This window comes from Mauremys reevesii, linkage group 7 (genome assembly GCF_016161935.1).
Source record: "Mauremys reevesii isolate NIE-2019 linkage group 7, ASM1616193v1, whole genome shotgun sequence".
Taxonomy (NCBI): Eukaryota; Metazoa; Chordata; order Testudines; family Geoemydidae; genus Mauremys; species Mauremys reevesii.
This window is the reverse complement of record NC_052629.1, coordinates 94,072,159-94,086,856: the sequence shown is the minus strand read 5'-3', so window position 1 is coordinate 94,086,856 and position 14,698 is coordinate 94,072,159. Positions and strand designations below refer to the sequence as shown.

Below are 14,698 nucleotides of genomic sequence, written 5' to 3'. Positions count from 1 at the left end.
GGCTGTGACATAATGTGGATCAGGGTAACACGGGCACCTGAGCAGGCTCAGTGTTCAGTGAGGGGGAGAGACGACAAACATTCTCCCGTCCAGAATCTGATACACCCTCTACCATCACCCCTCTCACACACACCCCAGACCCCGTCCAGACCAGTCACCCTGGGGGCTCCTGACCCTGCACTGTGGGAGGGAATGGGAGGGACAGGCAGGCTGGAACCTCCCCATGCGGTTGGGTCCAGGTGCCAAGCTGGGACAGCCCCTCTAATATAAAGCAGCACTCCCCCTCCAGCCAGCAGCCCTGCCGCAGCATGGCCCTTGACCCATACACCCACCAGGGCACTTGCTGTACCCCTAACCCAGTGGTGAGCGGGAGCCAGTTCGCACCAATTCGTGCAAACCAGTTGTTAAATTTAGAAGCCGGTTTAGAACCGGTTGTTAAAGGGGTGGGCTGCTGGGCAAACTCCAGCCCGTGGGACCGTCCTGTCCGGCCCGCCTGAGCTCCCGGCCCCTCCCCCCTCTTGCAGAGCCTCAGCGTGCAGCACCACCGGTGCCGGTGCTCCGGACCGCTCCTGGGCAGCTCTGCAGCTACTGAGTGGCATGGTAAGGGGGTGGGGCTGCGAGCTCCAGCAGGCCGCGCAGCATCCATACACGCTGCCCTGAGCAGCATGGTAAGGGGACCAGGCAGGGGCTGGGAGGATGGGTTGGATAAGGGACAGGGAGCGGTTGGAGGGGGCGGAGGTTCTGGGGGGGGGGTCCGGGGTTGGGGAATGGGGGGATTGGGTAGGCATGGGAGTCCTGGGGGTCTGTCGGGGTGGTGGTGGATGGGGTCGGGGCAGTCAGGGGACAGGGAGTGGGGTGAGTTGGGTGGGTTCCTGGGTGGCAGTTAAGGTGGGGGGTTTCAGGAGGGGGTAGTCAGGGGACAAGGAGCCGGGGGGGTTGATGGGTTGGGGGTTCTGAGAGGGGCAGTTGGGGGCAGGACATGGGTGGGGGTTGGATGGGGGGGATGGGCGGGACAGGCTGTTTTGGGAGGCACAAGGGGCTGGTACTCACCGGGCAGCACTCCACATCTTTGGCAGCACTTTGGTGGCAGGTCCTTCACTCGCTCCAGGTCTTCAGCGGCAGGCCGAAGACCTGGAGCAAGTGAAGGACCCGCCGCCAAAGTGCCGCCAAAGACGCAATAGGGAACTGGTTGTTACGATTTTGGCAGCTCATCACTGTCCTAACCCATGCCTAACACACAGCATGCAGGCACGCCCTGCCACCACACCAGTCCCAACTCATGCCATTCATCCCAAAACACCTCCACACACAGCAGGACTGATATGCCTACACCCTCACACTGCCCTGACACCCTACACTACCAGTACACACACACACAGAGCATAATTCTACAGGCTTGCAGCCTAACACCGCAACATCCTATCCCACTTGTATACACAGCATACTCCTACACATACAACCCTATAACTGACACCCTATCACACTTGTACACACAGAGCATAACCCTACACCTGCACACCAACACCCTATATACTTGTATACACACAGCATAAATTTTCACCCATACAACTTTGTACACAGCACTCTACAGCCCATGTCCATTGTATTCACATATGGTATAAACCTCCCAAACAATCTCAATACTCCTTATATACATATACACCCCAGCATACCCATACAACCTGACATCCCTACACCCTATAATGCTTGTACTCACACACACCACAATTCTCCCATACAACTTAACACCCCAAAACTCACTGTCTACCACTTGCGTACATACACATATACACAGAGTATAATCCTTCAACTCTACAACCTAACACCCTACTACACACCACTCCTGTACATCTAGCATTTACACACACAAAAAACAGCATACACAGGAAGAATCATGCAATCTAACACCCCACTACCCAACATCCTAAACTACTTGAAAACACATCCGCACACCACAATCCTTTACCCGTACAATAAACATCCCATTACGCAACACCCCGGCACCATATCCTCGTATTCAAACTCACACACACAGACAATGTAGTCCTTCACTCATACATAATACCTTCTGCACAGAGCCACACAACAAGGTCCTAACACACCACAAGATCATATCCATACTTTTATTCCTTCACACAGCATAATCCTTCACCCATACAACACCTTCTGCACACTGCCAAGCACCACAATCCTTCAACCAGACATCCTACACTCCTGGTAGGTCTACCCTTCACCCATACACCCTAGTGCACAACACCCCAAGATCATAATCCTCCACCCAGACAACCTAACATCCCAGTACACACCACCCCTATGACCTCGTCTTCCTACATGTAACATAGCCAAGCAACCCCACACACCCTAGCACGCAGTGTCCTCCCCCAACATCATCTCATTGTACCCAGCAACCACCCCCCCATTACACCCACCCAAACCTCCTCAGTCACTGAAGAGTAGTTAGCAAAACTGTCCCCTGGGCAACCAGCCTAGGCAACAGTCACTGAGGACTCACCACACCGTTGTCCATAGAAACTGGCCTCAGCCAAAGAATTCAGTCGGCACAACCTCCGCAGCAATGATGGACAGTTGCCAAGAGTCAGCCAGCCCAAATCCAACTGTCTCCATAGCAACCAGCCCTAGACAACAGCCGCCAGGAAGCTAGCCAGTGCAATCGTATCCCTGGCAAGCGGCCATAGACGACAGCCAATGAAGATTTGGTTGGCCCAGTTGTCTCCATAGCAAATGGGCAAGAAACACAAACAATCACCAAGCAGTCAATAGTTGTCTCAGTTCTCTCCATGGCAACCAACCTAGACAACTGTCACCCAGGATTCAGAGTGTGTGGGCAGATGTGTGGGTGGATTGTGCAGGGAAGGTGAGGGAGATGTGTGTCTGTGTGTGGCTGAGTGCATTGTGCATAGGTGGGTGGGCGAGCGAGTAGCTGGCTGTCTTATGTGCATCTGCCGTGTTTGTGTGTGTTGTGTGAGTAGGTGGGTGTATTGTGTGACAGTTGGGAAGGTGTGTTGTGTGTCCGCGTGATTGTGTCTGTACAGGTGTGTTTGTATGACTGGGGAGGGTGTCTGTGTGTATGTGAGAAAGTGTGTGTGAGCATGTGAGTTGATGTGTTTCTTGTGTGTGTGTCAGTACATTTGTTGTGCTTCTATAAGTAGTGTGTGTGTGTGCATGTGCGTGTGCGTGAAGTGTTTTGAGAGTGCCTGGTTCTATCTGTGTGTTTAAGAAAGTGTCTCTGTGTGTATATATGACTCTATGAGTGTCGCATGTGAGCGTGTGTCTGTGATTGTTTCTGTGTTACTGGGTGCCTGCCTGTGTGAACAGTGTGTGACTGCATCATTCGCCATGTGTCTGTACACATGTATGTTTTGTGTGAGTGTTTTTGTGTGTTATGTATGTGAGTGCTATCTGGGTGGGTGTACTGCACATCTGCCTGTGTGTACTGAGAGTGTGTCGTGTGTGCACGCAGATGCTGTGAGTTTGCCTGAGTATTATCTATCTGTGTGTGTTTTTGAGAGAGTGTATGGGGGGGGGCGTGATGTGTCATGAGTAAATGTGTCTGCTTGCATACACACACACACACACTCCCCCACAGACTGCTAGTGACTAGCCAGGGAGCACTCCCCCTCTGCTGGCTGGGGCAACTCACAGACACAGCTTAACCAGCGCGGGATCACAGCCAAGCAGACATAGCCATTTTGGCTAAACAAACACCGCATGGCTGGGATGAGATTGCTCCTCCAAACAGAGCCCAATCTCACCCCACACAAGTCCCCAGTTAACTTAGCGGGAAAAGGAATTTGGCCAAGGTCACCCAGCTGGTCAGTCACAGAAGGAACCCAGAAGTCCTGATTCTCTAACCCAGTAGGCCCCACTCTCCTCTCTGAGCTGGGACAGAACCCAGGAGTCCTGAATCCCAGCCCCCCTGCCCCATTCTAACCACTGGGCCCCCGTGTCTCTCTGCGCAGTGTCACTCTGGCAGTGTGGAATCACTGCGCAGATGAAGAGGCACTTGCAGGATTTTAGGTGTTTAACATCCCCATATGCCTCCTATGAGGCTGTGATTCCTTGTACCTCTGCCCTGCCCCCACCTCCCCCCGCCAGTCAGACACACACATCACAGCAGCTCCCTCGTGGGTGCTGGGTGTGGGTGGCAACAGGGAAACCCCATGGAGCCAGAGACCACCAGGGGGCGCAGGCTTCACAGCGACTGTAGGCCCAGCACATTGCCCACCCCAGCTCCTTGCCTCCCTCCAGCCCCACTGCTGCTCTCCTCCATCGCAGGGACTCCCTGCAGCTTCCCCTCCCTCACGCCAGGTACCCCATTCTCCTCCATTGCCAGAGGCTCTGTAACCCTACTTCCCCCCAGTACCAGGCTCCCCATTCTCCCCCGCATGCCATGGGCTGTAGGTACCCCTTCCCCTCTCTCCCATGCCAGGGGCTCTGTGCCCCCCATGCCAGGTCTCCCATTCCCCCCCATGCCAGGAACCCTATTCTCCCTCCATGCCGGGGCTCTGTGCCCCCCCTGCCAGGAGCACTGGTGACAACGGCTGCCCAAGGTGCTGGGAGACACAAAGCCAGGCCCAAGGCAGGTTCTGCTGGACCATGCCAGGGGTTCTGGGGCCCCATCCCCCCCCCAGGATTCCTGGTGGAACTCTTGCTCATACACAAGCACACGTATAACTATGCAGGTGAAGGGCGTGATCTGGCACCGCCCCAGTTATCCTGGGCAAACCCTAGCGCTGCCTCAGGCTTTAAACTGATCTCCCTGGGAGGCCGGGAGACCTTCCTGGGGGACAGATTATCTCATTGGTGAGGGGTTCTGGCTCCTTCCTCTGAAGCAACTGGGACTGGCCACTGTTGCAGAGACCAGGTTGGATAGGCCCTGGGTGACAGCGGGGAGGGGAGGAATACCACACTGGATAGGCCCCTGGGTCTGGTAAGGGGTGGCAGGGAGGGTGGGGGAATACCAGGCTGGATGAGCCCTTGGGTATGATCTGGGATGGCAGGGAGGCTGGTGTGATAAATGAAGGGGGGGTAGCTCCCTTTTATGGACACCCAGCCAGCCAGTTAGCTATAAAATCCCTGTTAGTAGCTGTTCTCTACTTGCTTTACCTGTAAAGGGTTAAAAAAGCCCATAGGCAAAAGGAAGGGAGTGGGCACCTGACCAAAAGAGCCAATGGCAGGGCTAGAACTTTTTAAAATTGGGAAAAAACTTTCCCTTTGTCTGTTTGTTGTTGTTCTCCGGGGAGAGGAGACACAGAACAGGAACAGGGCTGAACTATGCTGTAGGAAGCTTTAAACCAGGTATGAAAAACCATCAGATCATACCTAGAGACTGCTTATTTGAAACCCCCAGACATGTAAGTAGATCAGGGAATGTCTAGGAAGACACAATTAGGTTTCTCTCTTTTTTTTTTGCTCCTTATTGGCTTGTGGACTCCTCTGTGCTAACCCCCAAATGCTTTTGTTTTGCTTGTAACCATTAAGCTGGACCTCAAGAAAACCATTATTGATGCTTAATTATATTTGCTCTTTTTAAATCTAGCAATAACCTAAGTTCCAGATGTATTTGCTTTCTTTTTGGTTTGAATAAAATTTACCTTTTTTAAGAACAGGATTGGGGGGGGGTTGTGTCCTAAGAGGTTTGTGCGTGTTGTTTAATTAGCTGGTGGCAACTGCTGATTTCCTTTGCTTTTCTTTCTCAGCTCTTCCCCAAAGGGGGGGCTGAAAGGGCTTGAGGGTACCCCACAGGGATGAATTCCCATGTGTGCCTTCCTGGGTCCAAAGGGGTTTTTTGCACTTGGGTGGTGGCAGCATCTACCCATCCAAGGTCAGAGAGAAGCTGTGACCTTGGGAGTTTAATACCAGCCTGGAGTGGCCAGCATTCATTTTTCGAATCTTTGTGGGCCCCACCTTCTGCACTCAACCTGCCAGAGTGGGGAATCAGCCTTGGCATGGTGGTAGAGGTGGGATAATCATTATAGACTGCAAAAGTCCGTATTCCTGACCAGCCCTTATACTGGACAGGCAACTTGGCTGTAGGCAAGTTAAAAGAGTTGGCCTTAAAGGGTTGCACCATCACTTGGGCCTCTGGGTTGATGAATTTGGGGTCCACCTGGGACTGGTGGATAGCTGACACCTGTGCTCAAGTATCTCTCCATGCAGTAATCTTCCTCCCACCCACACTCACAGTTTCCCTTTGCCCTGGGGGTATTTGCAACGCATCTGGGCCTGAAGGCTCTCATTGGGACCCGGGGTCATGAGTTGCAATCAGCTGGTGCTCTTGGGGCAGTAGGCATTCACATGCCCCAGCTCATTACATTTGAAGCATCATCCAGCTGACTGGGCTGGAGCAAGGTGGGTGATTGGAGAGTAGGATGGTGGGATGAGAAGGCATCTGGGGTCTCCCTGGCTGTGTGGAGGGCTCTTCCTTGCAAGGTGGGGCCTTGGGCTGACACCGATGGTGTGGTGTCTGCTCAGGTTGCCCCTTCTCGCATCCGCACCAACTGCTACTAGCTTTCTTCTTCTCATGCTGCAGGGAGAAGACTTAGCCAACCATGTGAGGCAACAAAATGGGTGGGGATAGTCACCTGCAGCCAGGCTAAACAGGCCTCCACACCTAACTCCATTCCTGAGCCTCCTACAGGGATCCAGCCAGAGGGGGTGAAACCAGACCCCAGACCAAAGTCTCTGGCAGCAGTTGTAGATCCAGTTCCTGGGACCCAGCCAGAACCAGCCCAAGAATCGGAACTGATGAAGCAGTCAGCACCAGAGCCTGTGCTTGCAACCTCACCAGAGTCAGGGGAGCCAGCACCAAATGGTGCCACAGAGCCTGCACCGGCAGCAGCAGCTCAACCGGTGCAAGATGATCAACCGGAACCTGAAATACAACCCAGTGCACCAGCAGAGAGCGGTTCACAGTTGATGGAGACAGCCCCATCACCTGCATCGCTTCCAATGGGACCAAGCCCAAGTCCAAAACCCCGCAAGAAACTAATGTCTCTAGCATCAAGGGAGCAGTTCCAGGCAGAACAGAAAGTGGATGAAAACCTTAAGGGAGCTTGGACGGTGGCACGGAGCGACCCACCACCTCTCAGCTCTTCCAATATGTCCAGGTTTGTTGTAGAAGGAGGACTCTTGTACAAGAAAATCCTTTCTGGCGGGTACAAGGAGGACTGGCATCCTCAGAGACAGTTGGTAGTTCCAACTAAGCATAGGGAAAAGCTCTTGAGCTTAGCCCACGATCACCCTAGTGGCCATGCTGGGGTGAACAGGACCAAAGACCATTTGGGGAAGTCATTTCACTGGGAGGGAATGGGTAAGGACGTTTCTATCTATGTCCAGTCTTGTGAGGTGTGCCAGAGGGTGGGAAAGCCCCAAGACCAGGTCAAGGCCCCTCTCCAGCCACTCCCCGTAAGTGAGGTTCCATTTCAGCGTGTAGCTATGGATATTCTGGGTCCATTCCCTAAAAAGACACCCAGAGGAAAGCTGTACATACTGACCTTCATGGATTTTTCCACCCAATGGCCGGAAGCAGTAGCTCTAAGCAACACCAGGGATAGAAGCATGAGCCAGGCATTGGCAGACATTTTTGCCAGTGTAGGTTGTCCCTCAGACACCCTTACAGATTCGGGACCTAACTTCCTGGCAGGGACTATGAAACATCTTTGGGAAGCTCATGGGGTAAACCACTTGGTGGCCATCCCTTTCCACCATCAAACAAATGGCCTAGTGGAGAAGTTTAATGGGACTTGGGGGCCATGATGCGAATGAGCACTCCAATGATTGGGACTTAGTGTTGCAGCAGTTGCTCTTTGCCTACAGGGCTGTACCACATCCCAGTTTGGGGTTTTCACCCTTTGAACTTGTTTATGGCCACGAAGTTAAGGGGCCATTACAGTTGGTGAAGCAGCAATGGGAGGGGGTTACATCTTCTCCAGGAACTAACATTTTGGACTTTGTAACCAACCTGCAAAACACCCTCAAGGACTCTCTAGCCCTTGCTCGAGAAAACCTACAGGATGCTCAACAAGAGCAAAGGGCCTGGTATGATAAACATGCCAGAGAGCGGTTCCTTCAAAGTAGGTGACCAAGTCATGGTCCTGAAAGCGCTCCAGACCAATAAGATGGAAGCGTCGTGGGAGGGGCCATTTATGGTCCAAGAGCACCTGGGAGCTGTTAATTACCTCATAGCGTTCCCAGACCCTACCCTAAAACCTAAAGTAAACCATGTTAATTCTCTAAAGCCCTTTTATTCCTGAGAAATCAAGGTTCTCCAGTTTACAGCCCAGGAAAGAGATGACGCTGAATGGCCTGAAGGAGTCTACTATGAAGGAAAAAGCAATGGTGGCATAGAAGAGATGAGCCTTTCCATCACCCTTGGGCGTAATTAGTGAGAGCAAATCCAGAAGCTGTGCACCAGCTTCGTGCCAATGTTTACAGCCACCCCCAGATGGACAGTACGGGCATACCACTCCATTGACACAGGTGATGCTCGCCCAATTAGGGCCCAACCCTACCAGATGGCTCCTCAAGCCAAAACCACAATAGCAAGGGAGATCAAGGACATGTTACAGATGGGTGTAATCCGCCCCTCTGAGAGTGCATGGGCCTCTCCAGTGGTTCTGGTTCCCAAACCAGATGGGGAAATCCGCTTTTGTGTGGACTACTGTAAACTAAATGCTGTAACTCACCCAGAAAACTATCCAATGCCACGCACAGATGAGCTATTGGAGAAACTGGGATGTGCCCAGTTCATCTCCACCTTAGACTTAACCAAGGGATACTGGTAAGTACCACTAGATGACCCCGCCATGGAAAGGTCAGCCTTCATCACCCATGTAGGGCTGTATGAATTTAATGTGCTCCCTTTGGGACTGTGAAATGCACCTGCCACCTTCCAGAGACTGGCAGATAACCTTCTGGCTGGACTTGGGGAATTTGCAGTAGCCTACTTTGATGATGTGGCTATATTCTCAGATTCATGGGCAGAACACCCCCAAGATGTCTTCCAGCGCATAAGGGAGGCAGGATTAACTGGTAAGGCCAGAAAATGTCAAATAGGCCTAAAAAGGGTAACGTACCTTGGATACCAGGTGGGTCAAGGAACTATCAGCTCCCTACAGGCTAAGGTAAATGCTATCCAAAATTGGCCTGTCCCTAAGTCAAAGAAGCAGATCCAATCCTTCTTGGGCTTGGCCAAGAATTACCGACGAATTGTACCACACTACAGCCAAATGGCCACCCCACTGACAGACCTGACCAGGAAAAAAACAACCAAATGCAGTTCAGTGGACTAACCAGCTTAAGGCGATCCTTACGTCTGGCCCTGTACTGAGGGCCCTGGACTTCAACCAACCGTTCGTTGTAACCACAGATGCTTCCAAGTGTGGTGTAGGAGCAGTTTTAATGCAGAAAGGACCAGATCAACAATTCCATCCTGTCGTGTTTCTCAGCAAAAAACTTTCTGAGAAGTAAAGTCACTGCTCAGTCCCAGAAAAAGAATGATACACCATTGTGTATGCTCTGGAGAAGCTACGCCCATACATTTGGGGATGCCATTTCCACCTGCAGACTAACTGTGCTGCACTGAAGTGGCTTCACACAGTCAAAAAAGACTAACAAAAAACTTCTTTGGTGGAGTCTAGCTCTTCAAGACTTTGATTTTAAAATATAACACATTTCAGGAGCCTCTAACAAAGTGGCTAATGCACTCTCCTGGGAAGATTTCCCAGAATCAGCCGGGTAAAAATGTCCCTGTATTCTAAGTCATTGTAGTCCTCGAAATGTGAAAAATACTGTTTAGTTCTTCATGTAATTAGTAGTAAAATTAGAGGTGCACGTATCTTATTAACTCTGTTTCCTAAACCTCCAGGAAGAAATCCCAGCCGGTGCAGACCCGACCTGAACCAGGCTGGCCAGCACCGTCTGTGATTTGGGGGGGCGCGTGATAAATGAAGTGGGGGGGGCTCACTTTTATGGACACCCAGCCAGCTATAAAATCCCTGTTAGTAGTTGTTCTCTACTTGCTTTACCTGTAAAGGGTTAAAAAAGCCAATAGGCAAAAGGAAGGGAGTGGGCACCTGACCAAAAGAGCCAATGGCAGGGCTAGAACTTTTTAAAATTGGGAAAAATCTTTCCCTTTGTCTGTCTGTCTGTCTGTCTGTTGTTCTCCGGGGAGAGGAGGCACAGAACAGGAACAGGGCTGAACTATGCTGTAGGAAGCTTTAAACCAGGTATGAAAAACCATCAGATCATACCTAGAGACTGCTTATTTGAAACCCCCAGACATGTAAGTGGATCAGGGAATGTCTAGGAAGACACAATTAGGTTTCTCTCTTTTTTTTCCCCCTTATTGGCTTGTGGACTCCTCTGTGCTAACCCCCAAATGCTTTTGTTTTGCTTGTAACCATTAAGCTGGACCTCAAGAAAACCATTATTGATGCTTAATTATATTTGCTCTTTTTAAATCTAGCAATAACCTAAGTTCCAGATGTATTTGCTTTCTTTTTGGTTTGAATAAAATTTACCTTTTTTAAGAACAGGATTGGGGGGGGTTGTGTCCTAAGAGGTTTGTGCTTGTTGTTTAATTAGCTGGTGGCAACAGCTGATTTCCTTTGTTTTTCTTTCTCAGCTCTTCCCCAAAAGGGGGGCTGAAGGGGCTTGAGGGTACCCCACAGGGATGAATTCCCACGTGTGCCTTCCTGGGTCCAAAGGGTTTTTTTGCACTTGGGTGGTGGCAGCATCTACCCATCCAAAGTCAGAGAGAAGCTGTGACCTTGGGAGTTTAATACCAGCCTGGAGTGTCAAGTATTAATTTTTCAAAACTTTGCGGGCCTCCACCTTCTGCACTCAACCTGCCAAAGTGGGGAATCAGCCTTGACAGGTGGGGTGATACCAGGCTGGGCAGGCGTCAGGTCCGATTGAGGGTGGCAAGAGGGGGAGTGGAGGAAGATGATGCTGGTTGGGCTTATGGATCTGATCTAGTCTGTTCCTAAGCTCCTGTCTCCCTTCTCTGTCCAGTCCTCACTATGTATCCCTCCAGCACCCCGCCCCAGCCAAATGCACCCCAGCTCTGTGATCTCTGCTCTCACCAGCGTAAACCCTCTTTTGCCATTTCTGGGGAGACAGCAGATTACAGTGGCAGGGCACTGGACTGGGAGTCAGGACTCCTGGGTTGTATCCCCAGCTCTGCCCCAACCTCGGACAAGTCTCTTCCCGCTCAATGCCTCAGTTTACCCATCACCACCTTTTGTCTATTTTGCCTGTGAGCTCTTTGGGGCGTGGCCTGTCAGTGTGTATCTGTGCCGCGTGACCCACTCTCGGTCACAGGGAAGGGGGTTTCTACCAACTGGCACAAGGAGAGCACAAATGCGTGGGGGGACAGCGTGTACAAACATGCCCGGCACAGTGCAGAGCCCTGTTGGGTAGTTTGTTCCCAAGCAGCCTGATAACACTGATGCCACAATTTGATGTCCCCATGAAATGCAGCCATTTGACCTTAGTCACCTGCTTGCTCCCCCGTTAGAACGCACCCACCCCAACGGTGCTGCCAGCTGGGCCAGCTGAGCACCAGTTCACCCCTCTCTAAACAGCGACTGGCCACTGCATTCCCAAAGCAGATACTGACTTCGGGCATGCTGGCCCATTTCACACATTCACAGCGACCTCCAGGGGCACTCGAGCTTAGGGAAGGAGGAGGGACTTGGGACATCTGGGTTCAATTCCTACCTGTCATCACCCTGTGCCTCAGTTTCCCCTCTGTAAAACAGGGGATAATCATCCTTCCTTCATCTACTGAGAAAACAAACTGCCCAGGGCAGGGGCTGACCCTAGAGCTGCACTGAGCATGAGCACCCCGTGCACTGGTGCAAAACCCTCTGAGCACATCACAGTCACTGAGCACTGGTGACAACAGCTGGCCAAGGTGCTAGGAGACACAAAGCCAGGCCCAAGGTGGGTCCTGCTGGACCACTTAAAAACACAGTAGCCACCCACACAAACTCACTGGCCACGTAGCACGAATGTGACTTGAGTTCAGGGCTCAGGCAGGAAGTGTTCATGGACACTTTATTTTTTAAATAACATGTTTTACTGAAGGAATGAGAAATCCTCTCGGAAAAATGTTCTTCCCTTTAACATTTTCTGATTTCTGGTTGAAAAACTGAAAATGAGGTGGGAAAAAAATCAGTTGAGGACCAAAATGTTTATTTGAAAACTGATTTTTGGAGGGAAGACGGGTGGGTTTTCATTAAAAAGAAATCACAGGAAATTGCATGGGCAATAAAAGGATTTTTTTCAAAATTTCCCACCAAAAAATAGGAGTTTCTTTGTGCCGATCTGTCTGACTCACTCGGCTTTCAAGAAAGATGGACAACACACAGGCCAGCCTGGTACCCGTGAACCTGCCAGATCTCACAATAGCACTAAAAGTCTCCCAACTAAGTTCAGGGCCCCCGTCAAATCAGACGCTGCATGGACCCACCCCACACTGAGCTCAGGGCCCCCGTCAGGGAGGCACTGCACTGACCCACCCTGCCCCCACACCGAGGTCAGGACCCCCGTCAAGTCAGACGCTGCCCAGACACACACAGTCAGATTATTCCCTGCATTTTACAGATTAGGGAACTGCGGCACAGAGAGGGAAGTGACTTGCCCCAGGACACCCAGTAGGCCAGAAGCTGAACTTCATTGGGCTAAGCTGGTAAAGTGTCCTCCCCAAGCCAATACAACCCAGTTCCTGACCACCAACCTAAGCCAGAGACTCCCCCACTCCAGCAACCCAGCCTCTATAACCACTGGACCCCGCTCCCCTCACACAGCTGACATAGAACCCAGGAGTCCTGGCTCCCAGCCCCGTGCTCTAACCTTAAAAGCCTCAACAACCAGGACAGAACAGCAACACCCACAAACAAACCCCGATAATAAAAGAAATAAGCTCCCCACAAAGCGACATCCCCAAAGGCTCCAGCCTGCAGCCTGTCCATCCCTGTCCCCTCCTCTGAATGCCCTGATAGAAGCTGCCAAAGAAGAGATGGGGCCAGGCCCAAATCTGGGTCCAGATCCCACAGCATGGGCAAGGGGCCAGCACCCCAAACCTGGATAGCTGACACCCCAAACACTCTCCCGGGTTGCACAGAGCCCATCCCAGCCAGTCAGGCGCCACGGCTGTGACAGCTCAGCCAGGCTCCCGGTGGCACAAAGCAGAGGCCAAGGGCTGACACAACTGACAAGTCCAAGCCCCTCTCTGCCGGCACCACTCTGGGAAAGGGGAGAGCATGCTGTGAGGGCGTGGGAGGGTCGCGCTCTCTCTGCTGCTGCCCAGCCTGTCCCTAGAGCAATGTCCCAACTCTGGGGAGGGACAGTGAGCCATCTGGGCCACACCCCTGCTCCAAACCCTCACCCTCCCCTCCTGTCCCCTGGCGTCTCACCTTCGCTGCAGAACTTGCCCTGGAAGCCGGTCATACTGCAGTCGCACTGCACCTCGCCATTCAGCACGCTGCAGAGCCCCCCGTGGGCACAGGGATTCTGCTTGGTGCACAGGTACTCCGTGTCGCTGCGGATGCCCTGGCTGCCCAGCAGGGCCGGCGGCGTGTCGCCCACCTTGAGGTTGGCCACCAGCCCCTTGAAGGGCACTTCGTACTTGACGGTGCTCAGGGTAAGCGCCGAGAGGCGCACGTCGGGCGGGATCCCCCCCACAAAGAGGTCGCTCTCCACCGCCATGTCCCGCCGCTTGGACTTGACCTCGGCCACCTTGGCCTCGCCATCCACCACCAGCATGGTCTCTCGGTAGTTGCGGGTCAGGAGCACCATGTGCCAGCGGTCGTCATCCACGGGCGTCTCCAGGTGCAGCTTGGCAGGCTCAGCACAGGAGATGGTGAAACGCAGGCGCAGGCGCCCATCAGTGATCATGAGCTCCAGGAAGTCGCAGTTCCCCCCATCGTCCAGGTAAAGCACCAGCGCCCGCGAGACGTTTGTCTTCAGGCTAAAGCTCAGCTCCCCCAAGGAGCTGGCATCCCAGCGGGCATAGCGGGCCCACTGCCCCGTGGCGCCACCGAACTCCAGCGCCGCCCCGCCCGCCCCGGGGCCCAGCAGGGCACCCATCAGCAGCACCAAGGGCAGCAGTCTGGCCATGGCGCCCAGTTGCATCTGTCCCTGCCCCCCCCTCAAGGCAAATGCTGGGCGCCGCCCCCCAACTGCCACAGCCTCAGATCCTCATGGGGGGGGCAGGCGGCTGGATGGGGGGAGGGAGGGGCAGGCGGGGTTGGGGTGCGGTGGCTTCCTTGGAGGCCGGGGAGCAGGTGGAGATGAGTGGGGGGCTCCGCTCAGAGGGAGGGTGGGGGCCTTTCACTGCCACTCAATGACAAGGGGCAATGGGATGCCAGAATCCAAATATCCAGAAGTCAGAGAGAACAAATCCAGGCCCCCGTCAAGTCAACCCCCTCCCCCCACCCAGCCTCCACCAATCACAGGCTCCAGGTCCAGCTCCAACAAGTTACAGCATCCTCCTCCGGCGGGGTGCAGAGCCAGCCGCGCCCACAGGGCGTGCTCAGCCCAGCTCCGGCGTCGCGTCGCAGGAGGGCGGAGCTGCGAGGAGAGAGAGGAGACATGTGAGGCCAGGCCATGTGCACCAAAGGGTTAATACAACGCAGCCCACATTCCCATAGCTGAGGGCTGAACCCAG

The 14,698-nt window shown here is 53.1% G+C and overlaps 1 protein-coding gene across 13 annotated transcripts in view; it reads right to left on the bottom strand.

The window, feature by feature from the left end:
* Window positions 1-14,163, bottom strand: part of NRXN2 (neurexin 2) — a 305,022-nt gene extending 290,859 nt beyond the window's left edge. For 12 of the 13 annotated variants that reach the window (XM_039547772.1, XM_039547773.1, XM_039547777.1 and 9 more), the window contains exon 1: window positions 13,446-14,143. In XM_039547772.1, coding sequence (XP_039403706.1) covers window positions 13,446-14,118 — 673 coding nt within the window. In that variant the 5' untranslated portion in view covers window positions 14,119-14,143. Of the gene's footprint in view, window positions 1-13,445 lie in introns of all 13 variants that reach the window. The other variant, XM_039547771.1, reaches the window with a different exon arrangement.
* Between the last annotated feature and the right edge of the window lie 535 nt (window positions 14,164-14,698).